General features: G+C 39.9%; 2 protein-coding genes and 1 long non-coding RNA gene across 3 annotated transcripts in view; 2 read left to right on the top strand and 1 right to left on the bottom strand.

The window, feature by feature from the left end:
* The window catches only part of LOC103514631, a 51,429-nt gene extending 47,106 nt beyond the window's left edge, over window positions 1-4,323 (bottom strand). The window contains exons 1-2 of the long non-coding RNA XR_541659.3: window positions 4,231-4,323; window positions 4,035-4,151 (exon numbers count right to left, since the gene is read on the bottom strand). This is a non-coding gene — a long non-coding RNA (uncharacterized LOC103514631). The remainder of the gene's footprint in view (window positions 1-4,034; window positions 4,152-4,230) is intronic.
* Window positions 4,324-7,023: 2,700 nt separating this feature from the next.
* Window positions 7,024-8,289, top strand: LOC103514630 (derlin-2; the record flags this gene model as incomplete). Its single annotated transcript, XM_008479528.3, is given in 2 exon segments — window positions 7,024-7,187; window positions 7,674-8,289. Coding segments are annotated over 2 exon segments (276 nt in total), but the record flags the coding sequence as incomplete, so codon positions are not given.
* A 7,736-nt stretch (window positions 8,290-16,025) lies between these two features.
* LOC103514632 (tudor domain-containing protein 1-like) overlaps window positions 16,026-20,589 on the top strand; it is a 13,592-nt gene continuing 9,028 nt past the window's right edge. Inside the window, exons 1-2 of the mRNA XM_017446299.2 lie at window positions 16,026-16,066; window positions 18,821-19,224. Coding sequence (XP_017301788.1) covers window positions 19,038-19,224 — 187 coding nt within the window. The 5' untranslated portion in view covers window positions 16,026-16,066; window positions 18,821-19,037. The remainder of the gene's footprint in view (window positions 16,067-18,820; window positions 19,225-20,589) is intronic.

The raw sequence follows: 20,589 nt of genomic DNA on the forward strand, positions 1-20,589 counted from the left end.
TAAAAAAAGTTAGGTCGATTTTTATAGTGGGAAGAATGAGAAATGTACAAAAAACAGAGAGAGAGAGAGAGAGGGAGGAAGAGAGAGAGGGAGAGAGAGAGAGAAGAAAATAAAACAATAAGAGAGAGAAAGAGAGCCAGAAAGAGGGGAAAAAATGCAGAGGATGGAAAAAGAGAGAAGAATAAAAAAAAACATAAGTAGGTACTTAGGTAATGATAAAATAAAAAAACATGGCTGCTGCATAACATAACTTCTCATCAATTGCTTTCAACATGAATATCATGTAGATAGTGGTACAAAAACATTGTTGGCTAAGTATAGCCAGGTGTAAGGGGGAAATACTCGTAAACATGAAACAATATCATAAAGTACGAAGTAATTAGTGAGGAACATGATTTTTTATATGTTTTTATTTATGTTATAGCATGTAAACAAACTTCCCAAGGTAAGTGTGTATTATATGGAAATCTCAGAAATACGAGTGATGCAGATGCAAACTGATTTTACCAATATTTTTTCAGTCCCTATAATTAAGACCAGTTAAGCTAACGGTCTGTTAAGTTCCATTTGATTTTTTGATTTTTTTTTTCTATAGGCTCAAAAGTAACAGGGCTAAGTAGTAAGGCTAAGCTAGCAGGCTTTCAGGGGCTAAAAAAGGTAATTATGCAGAAGTCACGTACATGGAAAAGAAAAGCTCCTTTTTGTATTTAACCTAACCCTATAATAACACTAATTACTGCTCTAATTGTGAAAACTCCTTACGTTTAACCTAACCCTATAAAAACACTGGTCACTGTTCGTTTGTGCCAGTTCTTTTGGTAGAATAGAATAGAATAGAATAGAATATACCTTGGTTATCCTGCCAGAATGAGACTGAAAAGTCCCTTTACTCCCGCAGTCTAAACAAGGTCTTATATATTTCATAGGTAAAGTTTACAAATAAGTATATAAACCTTGCTTAACTTCAAAAAAAAAAAATATCCCAGCGGTCCGCGGTAGCAATATTCCACGGATGTGACTTCTGCACAAGTACCAAAAAAAGCTCCAGAATCACACAATTCAAGTTTAACAAGTGAATTGAGCAATCTGATTGGTGAATTCAATCTAAAGTTAAACTTAATCCCAGTTTAAACTGTGATTGAGCTATTAGCCCCAAGGGACCCATGACCCATAGTTCAGGTAAAGTGTTAAAATGGAATGTTTGAAGTTCATCGAACATAAATTTATTCGGCCATGTAATTTTATTTACACCGATATGCAGCTTGTCAAGCACTAGTAGGTATAAATGGGTCAACCCCCCATGCAAGTTCAAGTGCAATCAATGTTTCTTCAACAGCTGTCACCCGTAACAAAAATAATTGTTACACAATTTGAGCAAATTAAATAGTTCAATCAATGTTTCTTCAACAGCTGTCACCCATAACAAAAATAATTGTTACACAATTTGAGCAATTTAAATAGTTTTATGTAATTTTCTGCTTCAAAAATGGAAGTTCCTTTTTGTTCGATTTCTGTCTTTGAAATTAGCAGTAGAACTTTGGCCTCTCGTCTATGCCTGGGCTCCATATAACACTCGTCACTGCTTGTTTGTGCCAGTTCCTTTGGTAGCAATATTCCACGGACATGACTTCTGCACAAGTACCATAACATTTAGTGTCACCTAAGTACCAACCTTAGTGGTGCAGTGGTTAGCAAGATGGACTTTGAATTTTTTAGGTTGGTAATTTAAGTCCAAGTCGTCATGAAGTTTAGCTTAGTGTATTGAGTGGGGAATGACATTTATGACAGGCGTTTATGCCTAACACGGTTAAAATTCCTTTGAACATTCAATGTCACTGTATAACTGCTGTGGTGCCTACAAGGACTTGAGTGATGGGGTTCTTAAAATCCATTTGGCATCAAGCTAGGTTCATACTCACATTGACTTCTCCCGCAGCCTGAGTGGGGCTGGGAAAAGCCAGCAGCCATCCCTGGCCATGTTATTTCTCTGGGCTCAGATTATCTGAGAGTCTGAGACCCATACCTTTTGGAGAGATTTATGGGTTATGGGCCTTAGGTATATCTCCAAGGTTTGCAAACTCCCTTAACTTTGTAAAATTGAATTATAAATAAACAGAAAACCTAGAGTCTCCCATTATCTCAGAAAAATGAAAGCTAATTCATATTTTACATTTTGTGTTACAGCACTTGGACCTCGTTTCCATATTTCAACTCTATTTCAATCCGATTCTGAACAGGTACCAAAAAGTGCAAGTTGTGTTCAGAACCAATACCCTAGTTGAGATGGCGTACCAAACATTTCGTCAGGAGTACATGCAGATGCCCCCGGTTACACGGGTGTACACAACATCTTGTGTGTTGACAAACAGGTACCAAAAAGTGCAAGTTGTGTTCAGAACCAAGACCCTATAGTTGAGATGGCGTACCAAACATTTCGTCAGGAGTACATGCAGATGCCCCCGGTTACACGGGTGTACACAACGTCTTGTGTGTTGACGACTATAGCCACTGTAAGTTCTAATCTCTGCTGACCTTTCCAGGTGAAAAATAACATTGGTAATTATGCAGAAGTCACGTCTGTGGAAAAGAAAAGCTCCTTTTTGTATTTAACCTAACCCTATAATAACACCAATCACTGCTCTAATTGTGAAAACTCCTTCTTGATGTCCATGAAAAAGACAAGCTCCTTTTTGTGTTTAACCTAACCCTATAATAACACTAATCACTGCTCTAATTGTGAAAACTCCTTCTTGTGTTTAACCTAACCCTATAGTAACACTGGTCACTGCTTGTTTGTGCCAGTTCCTTTGGTAGCAATATTCCAAGGACATGACTTCTGCACAAGTACCATAACATTTAGTGTCACCTACCAACCTTAGTGGTGCAGTGGTTAGCAAGGTGGACTTTGAATTTTTAGGTCAGTAATTTGAGTCCAAGTCGTCATGAAGTTTAGCTTAGTGTATTGAGTGGGGAATGACATTTATGACAGGCGTTTATGCCTAACACGGTTAAAATTCCTTTTAACATTCAATATCACTGTATAACTGCTGTGGTGCTTACAAGGACTTGAGTGATGGGGTTCTTAAAATCCATTTGGCATCAAGCTAGGCTCATACTAGCTAGCTAGGCTTTAAAAAAAAAAAAAAATACTCACATTGACTTCTCTCACAGTCTGAGTGGGGCTGGGAAAAGCCAGCAGCCATCCCTGGCCATGTTATTGCTCTGGGCTCAGATTATCTGAGAGTCTGACACCCATACCTTTTGGAGAGATTTATGGGTTATGGGCCTTATATCTGCAAGGTTTGCAAACTCCCTTAACTTTGTAAAATCAAATTATAAATAAACGGAAAACCTAGTCTCCCATCATCTCAAAAAAATGAAAGCTAATTCATATTTTACATTTTGTGTTACAGCACTTGGACCTCGTTTCCATATTTCAACTCTATTTCAATCCGATTCTCAATATTCCACGGATGTGACTTCTGCACAAGTAACAAAAAAAGCTCCAGAATCACACAATTCAAGTTTAACAAGTGGATGAAGCAATCTGATTGGTGAATTCAATCTAGAGTTAAACTTAATCCCAGTTCAAACTGTGATTGAGCTATTAGCCTCAAGGGACCCACAAGTCCCACAACCCATAGTTCAGGTAAAGTGTTAAAATGGAATATTTGAAGTTCATCGAACATAAATTTATTCGGCCATGTAATTTTTTATTCGGCCATGCAGCTTGTCAAGCACTAGTAGGTATAAATGGGTCAACCCCCCATGCAAGTTCAAGTGCAATCAATGTTTCTTCAACAGCTGTCACCCGTAACAAAAATAATTGTTACACAATTTGAGCAAATTAAATAGTTGCATGTAATTTTCTACTTCAAAAATGGAAGTTCCTTTTTGTTCGATTTCTGTCTTTGAAATTAGCAGTAGAACTTTGGCCTCTCGTCTATGCCTGGGCTCCATTTTCTACGAACTTACACAATCTCACTTGCATTCTAGCCATTTCTAAACGCAATTGCAACTGATCACTCTCTTACCTGCATAATATGAAGCCTTTAAACTGCAAAATGAAGGAAAAAACTGAGAGAAAAAAGTTCGTGGGACACTCCGCGCAGGAAAAACAACGGAACAAGCGATTTTAAAAACTTTCAAACCTAGACTGAGAGAAAAAAGTTCGTGGGATACTCCGCGCAGGAAAAACAACGGAACAAGCGATTTTAAAAACTTTCAAACCTAGATTTCTGGTGGAACTATTTAATTTTAATCCTTATTCCGTCGTAAGTTAATCCAAAAGTCTTATCAGAACAGAGATAAACACTTCGGTGTTTATTTTGAAACTGAAGGAAAAAAAATATTGAACAGAACGCAAAAACAGCTGTGCGAGGAACCAGAAGGGAAATAAAATCCCACGCTCTAAAAAGTCCCTCCGAGAACGGGAGATTTCTCCGAGAAAAAAATCCCTGTTGTGAGTTAACTTGGGCCCGGCCAGGCAACTCGGTTTGCAGCGTCCGGCAAACCGTATTTTAGGACGTTTACGTTTATTTTTATTTACATTTCCACAAAATAAAAAACAGAAAAACACGTAATTGTTCTCTTTTCCTTTTTTATTTAATTTTAATCCTTATTCCGTCGTAAGTTAATCCAAAAGTCTTATCAGAACAGAGATAAACACTTCGGTGTTTATTTTGAAACTGAAGGAAAAAAAATATTGAACAGAACGCAAAAACAGCTGTGCGAGGAAACAGAAGAGAAATAAAATCCCGCGCTCTAAAAAGTCCCTCCGAGAACGGGAGATTTCTCCGAGAAAAAAATCCCTGTTGTGAGTTAACTTGGCCCGGCCAGGCAACTCATTGGTTTGCAGCTTGCACCTTGCAGCATCCGGCAAACCGTATTTTAGGACGATTAGGTACGTTTATTTACATTTCCACAAAATAAAAAACACGTAATTTTTTTTTTTATCAGTGAATGAAGTGAACAGTGAACAGAAAAGAAAAGGAAAATTTGTAAAGGATTACGTTTTACTATCAAATAAAGGATTTGAACACTTTCAACACCAATAAATAGATTTACAGAAGAAAGAACAAAGTTTTAAAACCATCCATGTTGTAAATGGAGGAGCTAGAAAGTAGAACAACAGTGTTGTGAGACATTGGGTTTAGTTGGACTCCTCTATCAAAGATAAGATAAGACTTTACCATGTTGGGCCATTTTTAGTATCCAGCAGTACTATGTTGAACTATTAGGAAATAAAATCCCACGCTCTAAAAAGTCCCTCCGAGAACGGGAGATTTCTCCGAGAAAAAATCCCTGTTGTGAGTTAACTTGGCCCGGCCAGGCAACTCATTGGTTTGCAGCATCCGGCAAACCGTATTTTAGGACGTTTACGTTTATTTTTATTTACATTTCCACAAAATAAAAAACACGTATTTTTTTTTTTATCAGTGAACAGAAAAGAAAAGGAAATTTTGTATTTTGTAAAGGATTACGTTTTACTATCAAATAAAGGACTTGAACACTTTCAACACCAATAAATAGATTTATAGAAGAAAGAACAACGTTTTAAAACCATCCATGTTGTTAATGGAGGAGCTAGAAAGTAGAACAACAGTGTTGTGAGACATCGGATTTAGTTGGACTCCTCTATCAAAGATAAGATAAGACTTTACCATGTTGGGCCATTTTTAGTATCCAGCAGTACTATGTTGAACTATTATTTAGTACCTTTTGGGGATCCTGTGACAGCTGATTTTTTTCAAGCTGAATTGAACCCCAAAGTACTGGGTAAAATCCCAATTGAGCAATGTAACAACGGAGGTCTTTTCGCCCCGAAATTGCAAAGAAGGAGCACAGAATAGGAAAAGTCAGCCGTCCTGAGAACAAACCTAGGTTTGTCTCCTTATAGTAAATTTCCCGGGCGGAAATCGAACCCACGAAAATTAGAGGGCTACTTGAGAAAACCAGTGGCATATGGTTGCTCTTGCCCAGATGATCGTCCGAATACCATCCATGGGCAACGTTGCTTAAAATAAGTGATCCATTGGGAACTGGTGCATTGACCGTGCTATCCCCGCGATGCGCTAGCTTTAGGTTTCATTCCCAAAAGAGGTTTGTTAGAGGGAACTGTAACAAATTTCAAAATGCGGCCATTTTGAAAAAATATACGGTTCTCCGGTGTTGTAGTTTTTACCGGTGTATGGCCAGTGTATTATTGTGGTATATAACACTTGTCGCTTATACACCTATTAACCCCCTATAAAAGATGCGATTCTCAAAATCCTTCTCCGAGTGAAAATTTTATCCGCGCTTTTACACCAGCATCTAAAACACCCAAGGATAACAAGCTCAAATTGTTTAAGGGGTTCTATTTAACCTCATATAAGATATAGGTAATACACATAAATTACATAATGACATACATGTTAAATTTTTTTCATGCAACAAGGAAAAAAAATCAAGAGGAAAGAGTTAGAATAGATCAGTTGCGCTTACTTGGGTGATGTTTCAAAGTCATAGAGCAGGAAAAATGAGGACCAACGGAATTTTTCTTTTTCTTAAATGGAGGTCTTGTACCGAAATCGAAGAGAGAAGGACAGGATAGGAGAAAACCAGCCGTTCTGAGAACAAACTTCTTCTGTTGAGGATAAAGTTCGCCCCGGGCGGAAATCAAACCGGCGACCTATAAGTGCTTACAAGACAGGCGCTAGGTCGCGAGTTCGATATAAAACATCTGTCATTTATCGAGCTAAACTTTAGTAAGCCAAGGAAGGTTGCTTTAAAAGCTCAAGCTCAATCAAAGGACCCAATCAAACACTTTTTACGAAATATGAATGTATAGGTCCCTACTTCGTGAAAATGTCGATTTGTCGAAGTAGAAAAGTACCTGATCATTCTTGTTCATAAATACGCGTGTAAGTAGACCAATGTACCAATGTAGTTTACAATACATATACCTAGAGCCATCAAAACATAGTCTTTTAGCAAAATACCATTTTTTCCTGTTATTAATTCTCAGATTTTATTTTGCAGGCACCCTATCTGCCCTGGGTTCTACTGGGTGTCTCCATTCTTCTCGGCAATCCCATCTGGGTGGATCTGCTCGGCATTGCCGTAGGTCACATGTACTATTTCATTGAAGATGTGTTTCCCAATTTGAGAGGAGGCTTTAGACTTCTTCAAACACCACGAATACTGTAAGTAGCCAAGTGTAGAAGGGAAAAATGGAAAGTTCAATTGAAGTTAGAGGCTTTTTTTTTCTTTTTTTTACACTTGATCAAAGCAGAAGACTTTTTTGATAGAAGGAACTTGTATCAACGGACATCTTATCATCATGAAATGGAAGAGAAAAGGGAGACAAGATAGGAGAAAGCCAGGCATTCCAAGAACGAACTTTATCTGTTCAGGATGAAGTTCGTCCCGAGTGGTAATCGAATTTGCGACCTATTAAAACTTGGAACTAGCGGGTTCGATTCTTGCCTGGGGCGGCAGTTCAGGATGAAGTTCGTCCCGAGTGGTAATCGAATTTGCGACCTATTAAAACTTGGAACTAGCGGGTTCGATTCTTGCCTGGGGCGGATTTTATCCTGAATGGATAAGGTTCGTTCCCGGAACGGCTGGCTTTCTCTTTTGAACATCACTTGGTTTTGTCAGCTAACTTAAGTTTCTTTCATCTATTCCAGGAAAGTCCTGTTTGACCCTCATCCTGAAGACCCTGACTACAGTCCCCTCCCTGAAGACAGGCCTGGAGGTTTTGACTGGGGTGAGAGGCCCAACAACCCCTTCATTGGTTAAGCCCCTTATAGAATTACCACCCCGTTCTTTGGTAATTGTATTGTACTATGAAATTTGGTATTTCTTTGGCTGTGGGAATTGTTTGACTGCACTTTTTTTTATATAGATAAAGGAAAAAAACCACAAGTATTAAAATTAATAAGTTAGAGCCAGATTAATAGGAAATTGCGTAGACTCCCTTTTCTTGTGCCTCCATCGTTTAAATCACTACTGACGTATAATATCTCTAGTAGTGCGGTCAAACTTTTTGAAACTTTCTTGACTTGGCGGGGCGGAGCGCAACCGCGCTCCTTAATATAAAACAAGGCCATCCACTCATAATAATATTATTATAAAATGACCAAGACCCAAATAACAGATATTGTTTCTGGGTCTCCAAGGGGTTTCCAAACCCCACAACCCTCCGAACACTCTGAGAGTGTGCGAGCAGAGAAGGAGGACAGGATAGAAGAAAGCCAGCCGTTCCGAGAACGATCCTTATCTGTGCAGGATAAAATCCGCCCCGCCATACCCGCAAACGCCAGCTAGGCCCGGAAGTTGGTACCTCACTTTGCGAAAAAATTCAGACAGTGCTCCAAGAAACGGGCGCTGACGCTTTTCTCATGCAAAATTACCCCCCAAGGACCACACTCATTGGATGCGAAATTAAATTTGCCAACTTTTGAGATATGAACCAAGGACCTAGGTACTCGCAAACGCCGGCCAGGCCCGAAAGCGTGTCGCAGGTTTTTTCGATAAAACCTGCGACATAATCTAGATTAATGAGCGCACCTGCATGTTCTAATGCCTTGACCTATGGCTACTTCAACCAACTACTTATAAGATGACAACTGCATGACAAAGTGTCAATAGTACCTAACTATCATACCTGTTGAGTAGGAACCTTGGATACACAGAGGTGGTGTATGAATGGACAATGGATGCATAAAAATTCAAAATCAACTATAAAACGCCTGAGATGTTGAGATTATTATTAATAATTATGCAATGTGCATCAAATGTTTTATTCCACCCTAGAAGATACACTCTTTCGCCTGTAGCTAACCAAATTGTTACAGTCACGTCCTTGGACCATACCGGTATAGCATACCAAATTTCATCGCTCTGCGACAAACCGTTCTTGAGACATTTTGTATACCACCTTTTTCTCACGAAACAATTGTTAAGTAGATAATAGAATAGAATAGAATATAATAGAATAGAATAGAATATACCTTGTTTATCCTGCCAGAATGAGACTGAAAAGTCCTTTTACTCCCGCAGTCTAAACAAGGTCTTATGAATATATCTTGTTTATCCTGCCAGAATGAGACTGAAAAGTCCTTTTACTCCCGCAGTCTAAAGAAGGTCTTATATATTTCATAGGTGGGGGTAATTTTGTACGAGAAAAGCGTCAGCGCTCGTTTCTTGGAGGAGTTCAAGGGGTGGAAAAGGGGGTAATTTTGTACGAGAAAAGCGTCAGCGCTCGTTTCTTGGAGGAGTTCAAGGGGTGGAAAAAATCGGGAAAAAAATTCTACCAACGTTTGCTCTACAGTTTGTTTGCGGGTATCTAGGTCAACGAAAGTGGGTTCAAAAGATGGCAATTTTAATTTCGCATCCAATGAGTGTGGTCCTGGGGGGGTAATTTTGAGTCGTAAGGGAGCTACAGGCGAAAGAGTGGGAGGAGGTTTTTACACCGCGGATGAAAAAAACCTGCGACACGCTTTCGGGCCTGGCCGGCGTTTGCGGGTACCTAGGTCCTTGGTTCATAAGATGAAAAAGACCTGCGACACGATTTCGGGCCTGGCCGGCGTTTGCGGGTACCTAGGTCCTTGATTCATATCTCAAAAGATGGCAAATTTAATTTCGCATCGAATGAGTGTGGTCCTTGAGGGTAATTTTGCACGAGAAAAGCGTCAGCGCCCGTTTCTTGGAGCAATGTCTGAATTTTTTCGCAAAGTGAGGTACCAACTTCCTGGCCTAGCTGGCGTTTGGGGGTACCTAGGTCCTTGGTTCATATCTCAAAAGATGGCAAATTTAATTTCGCATCGCATGAGTGTGGTTCTTGGGGGGGTAATTTTGCACGAGAAAAGCGTCAGCGCCCGTTTCTTGGAGCGCTGTCTGAATTTTTTCGCAAAGTGAGGTACCAACTTCCGGGCCTAGCTGGCGTTTGCGGGTACCTAGGTCCTTGGTTCATATCTCAAATGATGGCAAATTTAATTTCGCATCCAATGAGTATGGTTGTTTTGGGGGTAATTTTGAGTCCTAAGGGAGCTACAGGCGAAATAGTGGGAGGTTTTGGGGGTAATTTTGAGTCCTAAGGGAGCTACAGGCGAAATAGTGGGAGGAGGTTTTTTCAGCGCGGATGAAAAAAACCTGCGACCATTAACAATATTTTCCCAATTGCAACTCCTCCATTGAACCCCAAAGTACCTACTGGGCAAAATCCCAATTGAGCACTGTAACAACGGAGGTCTTTTTTTTTCCCGAAATTGCGAAGAAGGAGCACAGAATAGGAAAAAGCCAGCCGTTCTGAAAACAAACCTTGTCTCCTTATAGTAAATTTCCCGGGCGGAAATCGAACCCACGAAAACTAGAGGGCTACTTGAGAAAACCAGTGGCACATGGTTGCTCTTGCCCAGATGATCATCATCCGGATACCATCCATGGGCAACGTTGCTTAACTCAAGTGATTTATTGGGAACTGGTGCAGTGACCGTGCTATCCCCGCGCCGCTTAGGTTTCATTCCCGAAAGGTTTGTTAGAGGGAACTGTAACAATGGAGGTCTTGTACCGAAATCGAAGAGAGAAGGACAGGATAGGAGAAAGCCAGCCGTTCCGAGAACAAACTTCTTCTGTTGAGGATAAAGTTCGCCCCGGGCGGAAATCAAAACGGCGACCTAGTGCTTACAAGACAGGCACTAGCTAGGTCGCGAGTTCGATATCGAAATATATTAAATATTTAAAACATCTGTCATTTATCGAGCTAAACTTTAGTAAGCCAAGGAAGGTTGCTTTAAAAGCTCAAGCTCAATCAAAGGACCCAATCAAACACTTTTTACGAAATATGAATGTATAGGTCCCTACTTCGTGAAAATGTCGATTTGTCGAAGTAGAAAAGTACCTTTGGCCGGGCCAAGCTAACCCTTTTCCTTCTTGAACTAGTGCATCGTGTGAAACGGATCGTCACGTAGACAGCCGGAAACACCCGAACGCGAAAACCCAAAACCCGAATCGTTCCGAGTTCCCGGTCAAAAAATCTCCACTTATCTGAAATCTGAAGAAAAAAAGAAGAAACGAAAAAAGTAAAAAATGTGCTATGCCAGACTAGCGATCAAATTGTGAAAGTTTTTCTAGTTTCGAAAGTTCTTCATTTCACCTACTAGCTGCCAGTGGAATCGTTCCGAGTTCCCGGTCAAAAAATCTCCACTTATCTGAAGAAAAAACCACCCTGAATCTACAAACGTTGGTAGTTCTTTGTTTACATTTTTTTGAGCAAATTATACAGGGTCTGCTGAGGGCCAGTTTTGGAAAAAAAGAAGAAACGAAAAAAGTAAAAAAATGTGCTATGCCAGACTAGCGATCAAATTGTGAAAGTTTTTCTAGTTTCGAAAGTTCTTCATTTCACCTACTAGCTGCCAGTGATTTGAATTGGATCAGTCTCATTGCAAGTTCTCAGTTCACCTATTTTGTCCGTCTTCAGGTAAAATTCTCGAGTGATAAGCCATCTCTTCTGTGATGGAATCCATGATCCATGTTCTTACCCACTTGTTTGTCCGGTTGGAGTGGGAAACATTCCATAGATAATTTATAGACATGTAGGCATCAGCATTATTCCTAAATAGTCCTCCATATGTACGCATAGATTTGATCTTTTCATAGTCTTTTACATATTAACTAACCAATTTAGGTAGGTAGTCTATAAAAGTAGGGGTACTTATGTAGGTACGTACATAGCCCTATGAAGATGGTTCAAAGAGATTGGTTGCCAATGTGTTTTGCGTCTGTTTGATATCTTTTTAGCTAAGACAACAGTTCAATTCAAACTTCTTCCTCACCTTTTCCTGTGGGTCAGCATTTTTTTGTCAGCCTCTCTCCCAATCAACCATTCAGCCATAGCATGACTGCTTTGGGCTGACATTTGGTTTTGGCTACAAAAACATTCCGAGTTGTTGCCCTTTGCACTTGTTGCTATTCCTCAGCAAGGGAAATTCGGAGTGGAATCCCCTCTCTTTACAGTGCCCTAGCCGGACTTTAACTCATTTTCCTTGTCTTTTTCATAGGTCTGAGACGTCTCCTCCAGACACCTTTCTTCTGAACTGTTATCCAAAAGTGCTTTTGTGTTTTTCAAAGTTAGTGACTCGGTAATTTTGTACGAGAAAAGCGTCAGCGCTCGACTCATTTAGTCCTCCCTTGAATTAGAACTAAACCCATGATAGGTAATTTCCCTATATACACGCATTACTCGCAATGATTCATCACTATTTCCCAAAGGCCATTAAAAAAATAATAATTAAAAAAAAAGTAGGTAAAAAAAAATAATCGATCCAACTCTAAGTCCGACAGAAGCAAAACGAAAAATAGCATCAAGCTACAATTCCTTGCCTCTTACCACTTGCTCTACATCGCCAGATGATAGGTAAGGTGAAAATAGACAATATAAACAATTAAATTTATGAATTGTTAAAATTTCCCTTTTTCCCTTCTAGAAAAATTCCCACTTCTTAATCAGTCTCTCCCACCACTTTTGAGTCACGCGCAGAATACAAGATGACGCGAGTATAACCCTGTCAATTTCAAAATTTCTTCGAATCACCAACGTTGGTAGAAACTATTAGGTGAAGAAAAAAAGAAGAAACGAAAAAAGTAAAAAAATGTGCTACGCCAGACTAGCGATCAAATTGTGAAAGTTTTTCTAGTTTCGAAAGTTCTTCATTTCACCTACTAGCTGCCAGTGATTTGAATTGGATCAATGATCCAAAAAGGAGTTTTTAGTGATCCAATAAGGAGAAGTTTTTGAAAACTCCTGTTTGGACGATTAAAAACTCCATTTTGGGTGGTTAAAAATTCTTCCACTAGTGAAATTTCTCATTAAGTCATTGGTGAAATCCTAAGATTATTATCATTTTACAGCAGCCCAGCTCTAATAACAATGGTGCATGCTTATTTATACTACTCGGCCAGCCTAGTTAGCTTAGTTGGTAGTGCGTCTGCCTTGTAAGCGCTAGGCCGCGGGTTTGATTCCCGCCCGGATTTTATCCTGAACGGATAATGTTCGTTCTCGGAACAGTTTTCTCCTTAAACACGAACGTGTTTAGTACTTAATGGGGCTCAACCACTTTTTTTTTTCTTCGCTGATAAAGGAAGTTCGAAACACGCTGATCTCAATAGGAATGCTTAAAATTTCATTTGAGGCTTCCTAAGATGAGAAATCTTCGTTTGAAATTTTCGAATTTTGAAACGCACAAAATTTTCGCGGTCACGTCTGTGGAATATTGCTACCAAAGGAACTGTCCCAAACAAGCAGTGACCAGTGTTATTATAGGGTTAGGTTAAACCCAATAAGGAGTTTTCACAATTGGAGCAATGATTAGTGTTATTATAGGGTTAGGTTAAAAACAAAAAGGAGCTTTTGTTTTCCATGGACATGACTTCTGCAAAAGAGGGGAGAATGAGAAAGGGAAAGAGACAGATATTTTAATTGGAAAAAAGTTTTCTACAGCCCATTCAACTAAACTTGTTACTCTTTCTCTCTCCCTCTTTACATCTCCTCACTCTTTCTCTCTCCGTCTTTACATCTCCTCACTCTTTCTCGCTACCCAAGGCAAGCAACTTCCTCAATGTGAAGCCTCTGTGCTCAAAGTATGTTGAACTTTATTCTCCACAGTGTTTAAATGTCATTGTAGGTATAATTGAGAGGCTAATTTAGATATTGACAAAAGTTGGGTTTTGCCCTTTTTCCAATAAGTAATTGTATTTTTAGATTATAAAATGACCAAGACCCAAATAACAGATATTGTTTCTGGGTCTCCAAGGGGTTTCCAAACCCCACAACCCTTCGAGCATTGTGAGAATGTGCGAGCAGAGAAGGAGGACAGGATAGAAGAAAGCCAGCCGTTCCGAGAACGATCCTTATCTGTGCAGGATAAAATCCGCCCCGCCAAAGAATCATATTGGTAGCTCCTTTTTTTCATGGAGTTACACAATTTTTTTTTTTATTATTATTGTACCTAAACCAACTCATTTCCTAAGGAATTATCTTTTCAAACTTCAATCATATTTTTCTCCAAAATCAAAATTTTGACTTTCACCCCCTTTTCCAATCAGCCCACAGTAGGGCAGAACACCCTAAATTGTGGCCATAAATAAATTATGGGAACCAATTATGAAATTCATAGATATTTGATACTGACATAGTATCAGTATTTCATGCTAAAAATATGGTGACAATGTATTCTATTTTATTCTACTTATGTCAACAGATATGTGATTGCCAACACTGTGCTAGAGAAGGGTATGGAAGAGAAAGCTCTGCACTGGATTCGACCCTATGTAACCAACGAGGAGACCATGATTAGGATGGTGGATCCTCTTCTACTTATGTCAACAGATATGTGATTGCCAACACTGTACTAGAGAAGGGAATGGAAGAGAAAGCTCTGCACTGGATTCGACCCTATGTAACCAACGAGGAGACCATGATTAGGATGGTGGATCCTCGTATCAATGCTATCGAGTGCTACTTTAGTTCTACGGGGAAATCCTACAGCATTTCCAGCTCACTTGTTCACAAAGGTTAATTTCAATTTATTTTATACATTATTGTGGGTTTCACCAATGACCTAATGAGAGATTTAACTAGTGGAAGATTTTTTAACAATACAAAAATTAGTTTTTAATAAATCCAAAAATCTGGTGTGAACATCACACAACTTTCCTTATCCTATTGAATGATGCTTATTCGAGTGTTCTTTTACCCTAACTTTTACAATATCTCTAACCGTTTTGTCGCCAATGACCTAATGAGAGATTTAACTAGTGGAAGATTTTTTAACGATACAAAAATTAGTTTTTAATAATCCAAAAAGGAGTTTTTAATGGTCCAAAAAGGAGTTTTTAGTGATCCAATAAGGAGAAGTTTTTGAAAACTCCTGTTTGGACGATTAAAAACTCCATTTTGGGTGGTTAAAAATTCTTCCATTAGTGAAATTTCTCATTAAGTCATTGGTGAAATCCACCATAAGATTATTATCATTTTACAGCAGCCCAGCTCTAATAACAATGGTACATGCTCATTTATACTACTCAGCCAGCCTAGTTAGCTTAGTTGGTAGTGCGTCTGCCTTGTAAGCGCTAGGCCGCGGGTTTGATTCCCGCCCGGATTTTATCCTGAACGAAAGATTGTTATCATTTTACAGCAGCCCAGCTCTAATAACAATGGTACATGCTTATTTATACTACTCAGCCAGCCTAGTTAGCTTAGTTGGTAGTGCGTCTGCCTTGTAAGTGCTAGGCCGCGGGTTTGATTCCCGCCCGGATTTTATCCTGAACGGATATTGTTCGTTCTCGGAACAGTTTTCTCCTTAAACACGAACGTGTTTAGTAATCACGTATTATCTAATTAAATTTAATGGTTTCCAGGGAGTCTCATTTATTGATGTTGGTTGCTAGGCAAGGATTTTTGTTGCCTAGGAAAAAGTAAATATTGATTTTTCAGTCTTGTAGAAAATTTCGTAGAATAAGAAAGCCTAGGTACCTAGTTTTTATTATTATTTTTTTAAAGAGGTTTGACAGAGGGAACTGTAACTGCTATGGTCTTATCGTCCCGAAATCAAGAGGAGGAAGACAGGATAGGAGAAAGCCAGCCGTTCCGAAAACGAACATTATCCCATCAGGGTAAAATCGGCCCCGGGCGAGAATCGAACCCGCGGCCTAGCGCTTACAAGGCAGACGCACTACCAACTAAGCAACCTGGAAGTGCTGGGTTTGAATCCCGGCCAGGGCGGAAATTTTCTGACCGAACTTTTCCGTTCTTGGATAGGCATGGAGGTAAAAGAATGTAATTGTAATTTGTAATTTTGCCTTGTGCCTTGAAGTAATGCGAAAGTGGTTCCAAGGTACAATCTTTTTTTTTATATATATACAATTTTTTCTCTCTTCAGGCTACGGTACAGCTGTAACTCCGGCCGACCATTTCTACATGTACCAGAACATCATGGAGCAGAACATACCGCCCGCCCAGCTGCAGAATTGGATCAGTCTCATTGCAAGTTCTCAGTTCACCTATTTTGTCCGTCTTCAGGTAAAATTCTCGAGTGATAAGCCATCTCTTCTGTGATGGAATCCATGATCCATGTTCTTACCCACTTGTTTGTCCGGTTGGAGTGGGAAACATTCCATAGATAATTTATAGACATGTAGGCATCAGCATTATTCCTAAATAGTCCTCCATATGTACGCATAGATTTGATCTTTTCATAGTCTTTTACATATTAACTAACCAATTTAGGTAGGTAGTCTATAAAAGTAGGGGTACTTATGTAGGTACGTACATAGCCCTATGAAGATGGTTCAAAGAGATTGGTTGCCAATGTGTTTTGCGTCTGTTTGATATCTTTTTAGCTAAGACAACAGTTCAATTCAAACTTCTTCCTCACCTTTTCCTGTGGGTCAGCATTTTTTTGTCAGCCTCTCTCCCAATCAACCATTCAGCCATAGCGTGACTGCTTTTGGCTGACGTTTGGTTTTGGCTACAAAAACATTCCGAGTTGTTGCCCTTTGCACTTGTTGCTATTCCTCAGCAAGGGAAATTCAGAGTGGAATCCCCTCTCTTTACAGTGCCCTAGCCAGACTTTAACTCATTTTCCTTGTCTTTTTCATAGGTCTGAGACGTCTCCTCCAGACACCTTTCTTCTGAACTGTTATCCAAAAGTGCTTTTGTGTTTTTCAAAGTTAGTGACTTTTTTCCCATAATGATTTCGAAGCAAACAAAGCCCTAAAATACACGTGCTACTAGTGTATGAACCTTTTTCATTGGTTATTTTTACGTTAACATTTCATAAATCCAGTGAACTTGTGATAGTGCCCTAGTGATTTACGATGGCTGCGCAACCAACAAGCAGCTTGTTTGTCACCTACGTGAGTGTTGAAAGCCCATTTTTTGTCATCTATGGTCAAACGGATAAAGGAGCTGTAGAGAACATCAACCAATGCATCAAGAGCTACACGCCACACTTTGAAGTGGAAATGCTTGTCACAAATATCGATCCCCGATTATTGCACCTAGATAAATTTTATGACTTGACTTGGACTCCAACCACCAACCTCCAGTTCCAAAGTCGAACGCGTCCACAACTGCCTCACTGAAGTTGGTTACAGCGAGAAGGTAAGGGGAATGATCTGTATTATCGTTTTAGCGGATTCCGTGCTCTATGGCCCCCGCACAGGAAGAGATACGAGAAGACAGCATGCTACAAGAAGACAGTATGCTGGCAGTAAAAACAACAATAATGATCAATTGTATCCCAAGCATTACCCAACTAGAAACTACTATAACAAGACCTACAGTAGAGCCACTCCCTCCCTGAACCATGTTGATCCGCCATCCTCCCGTTACATGAATCAACATCCCGATGGCGACGGTTTTTTCGGGAACAACGCACAATGGCGAACCAACTATCGTCAGCGCGGAGGTTGGCCAAACACATACTAGTAATTACTTACCTTCATGCTCTTGGACCTGCGGAGGTGGGAGTGTCCAGTCTTCTCAATCTCCAACTCACACTTTATCTACCTCTAAATCTTTCCTCTCTTCTATACAACTTTATCAATCACTTCGCGCGTAACTATTCACGAGTTCATCACATTTATCCTACTTCGGTGGTGTAGTGGTCAAGGCGCTCGCCTGGTAAACAGGAGAGCGTGGGTTCAATCCCAGCCGAGGTATGGAATTTTATCCTCAATATAATTTGAGAATTTGACCACAATAATAGTAGTAGCCTACTGCTGGAGTAAAGGGACTTATCAGTCCTATGCGAGCAGTAAAAATAAGCACTATTATTATCATATAGGTAGGTACCTACGTAGGTAGTGTTTACATAAAGCGGAACTTTGAGCAGGGATGTTTGGTATGTGAGGTACCTTTATATGATGATGTGATGTTTTTTTTTTCAACAGGCGTACCTGCCGGGCCTGCCACATATCCACAGCCGCGGCCTGCCATGGCACATCCCAAGCCTCAATCCGACGCCCTTGTACAGAATCAAGTATACCAAGTCCTGGTCACCTATGTGGACGAAGAAGACATGACCATAGTCGTGCACAAGAAGGTAAGACTCGTGTGGTCTGTGTCGTAACAATAAGAAGAAACATGTAGGCATCAGCATTATTTCTAAATAGTCCTCCATATGCACGTATAGATTTGATCTTTTCATAGTCTGTTACATATTAACTAACCAATTTAGGTAGGTAGTCTATAAATGTAGGGGTACTTATGTAGCTACGTACATAGCCCTATGAAGATGGTTCAAAGAGATTGGTTGCCAATGTGTTTTGCGTCTGTTTTATATCTTGATAACTTTTTAGCTAAGACAACAGTTCAATTCAAACTTCTTCCTCACCTTTTCCTGTGGGTCAGCATTTTTTTGTCAGCCTCTCTCCCAATCAACCATTCAGCCATAGCGTGACTGCTTTGGGCTGATGTTTGGTTTTGGCCACAAAAACATTCCAAGTTGTTGCCCTTTGCACTTGTTGCTATTCCTCAGCAAGGGAAATTCAGACTGGAATCCTCTCTTGGTACTTGTGTAGAAGTTACGTCTGTGGAATATTGCTACCAAAGGAACTGGCACAAACAAGCAGTGACCAGTGTTATTATAGGGTTAGGTTAAACCCAATAAGGAGTTTTCACAATTAGAGCAATGATTAGTGTTATTATAGGGTTAGGTTAAAAACAAAAAGGAGCTTTTCTTTTCCACGGACGTGACTTCTGCACAATTACCCCTCTCTCTTTACAGTAGTCTAGCCAGACACTAACTCATTTTTTTTTGTCTTTTCATAGGTCTGAGACGTCTCCTCCAGACACCTCTCTTCTGAACTGTTATCCAAAAGTGCTTTTGTGTTTTTCAAAGTTAGTGACTTTATTCTCATAATGATTTAGAAGCAAACAAAGCCCTAAAATACACGTGCTACTAGTGTATGAACCTTTTTCATTGGTTATTTTTACGTAAACATTTCATAAATCTTGTGAACTTGTGATAGTGCTCTAGTGATTTACGATGGCTGCGCAACAAACAAGCAGCTTGTTTGTCACCTACGTGAGTGTTGAAAGCCCGTTTTTTGTCATCTATGGTCAAACGGATAAAGGAGCTGTAGAGAACATCAACCAATGCATCAAGAGCTACACGCCACACTTTGAAGTGGGTGTTGGTAAAGTGACCAGTCCACAGCAGCAACTGACTGTGGGTAAGAACCAACAATCAACTTTTAGGTCATGGTTATGTACAGGGTTGGGTTGGGTTTGGTCTTGTTGCAATAGGTTATTGTTTCTACAGTTTGGTATGGGAGTGGTAGCTTACCACTCCCATGCCAAACTGTAGAAACAAAAAGTCCAAACCTAACCCAACTTGGTACATAACCACAACCTTACACCCTTCCTCCAAAGCTTATTTTTTTTTTTTTTTCTTCCTTCCTTGAAATGCATAACTACTGTGATATACTTAGGTACATTTCCTTGAGCTTTTTTTTTTTTTCTTCTTTTTTTTTACCTGGCAGCCTAGCTTGAAATGTTCCACCCATTATAAACTTTATCCTAAACAGGTAAGATTTGTTCTCAAAATAGTCTCCTATAGGTACCTACTGACCTTCTTATGTTTGGGACAACAAGGCCTTTGTTCTTACAGTTTCTTCTATCAAACCCCTTAAAAAAACCCATTTTTTTTTTCTTTAGAACAAATCATTTTAACAATGAAACACAAGGTCAAGTCAATAATACAAAAAAACAGCTTAATATATTCTAGATACCCAATTTCTTCTATTTAATTTTCCAGGCCTCATCTGTGTTGGGAAATACGTAGACCAAGTTTACTACCGAGTGAACTTAAATGAGGATAAAATTCCATGCGTCGGCTGGGATCGAACCCACGCCCTCCTGTTTACCAGGCGAGCGTCTTGACCACTACGCTACCGAGGCAGGTTTTTTTAAGGATCATTCTCGGAAAGGCTAGGTTTCTCCTAGCCTGTTCTCCTTTCCTCTTCGATTGAGGGAAGATAAGACCTCACAAACCTTAGCCGGCCAGCCTAGTTAGCTTAGTTGGTGGCGCGTCTGCCTTGTAAGCGCTAGGCCGCGGGTTCGATTTCCGCCCGGGGCGGATTTTATCCTGATGGGATAATGTTCGTTCTCGGAAAGGCTGGCTTTCTCCTATCCTGTCTTCCTTCTCTCTTCGATTTCGGGACGATAAGACCATAGTTGTTGTTGTTTTAGCGGCTTTAGCTTTCGCCGAATGGCAATAGCAGAATAAAGATATCTTTTTGTATCTGCTATACACCGGGGTGATGGTCTCTAGCTCTAGCCATGTTAAAGTGGCTGGCTCGTCCTGAACCGCAGTCAACCATCGTGAGGACTTGTGCTTGGTCTTTAAAAGCAGAGAGAACCCTTTGAAAACTGCCAGCTAGCTAGGCTGGTTAGGGTTAGCTGTTCTCCTCCCTGTTTATAGTCCCACAGCCAGACGCTAGTCTACTCTCTGTTTAACGTCCTACCTACTTTCGCCCCTGAGTATCCGAGTTTTTTTTTTTTTTTTTTTTTAAGAGGGGGGGGGGAGCGAAAAGGGG

Source organism: Diaphorina citri, unplaced genomic scaffold, assembly GCF_000475195.1.
Source record: "Diaphorina citri unplaced genomic scaffold, Diaci psyllid genome assembly version 1.1 scaffold1189, whole genome shotgun sequence".
Taxonomy (NCBI): domain Eukaryota; kingdom Metazoa; phylum Arthropoda; class Insecta; order Hemiptera; family Psyllidae; genus Diaphorina; species Diaphorina citri.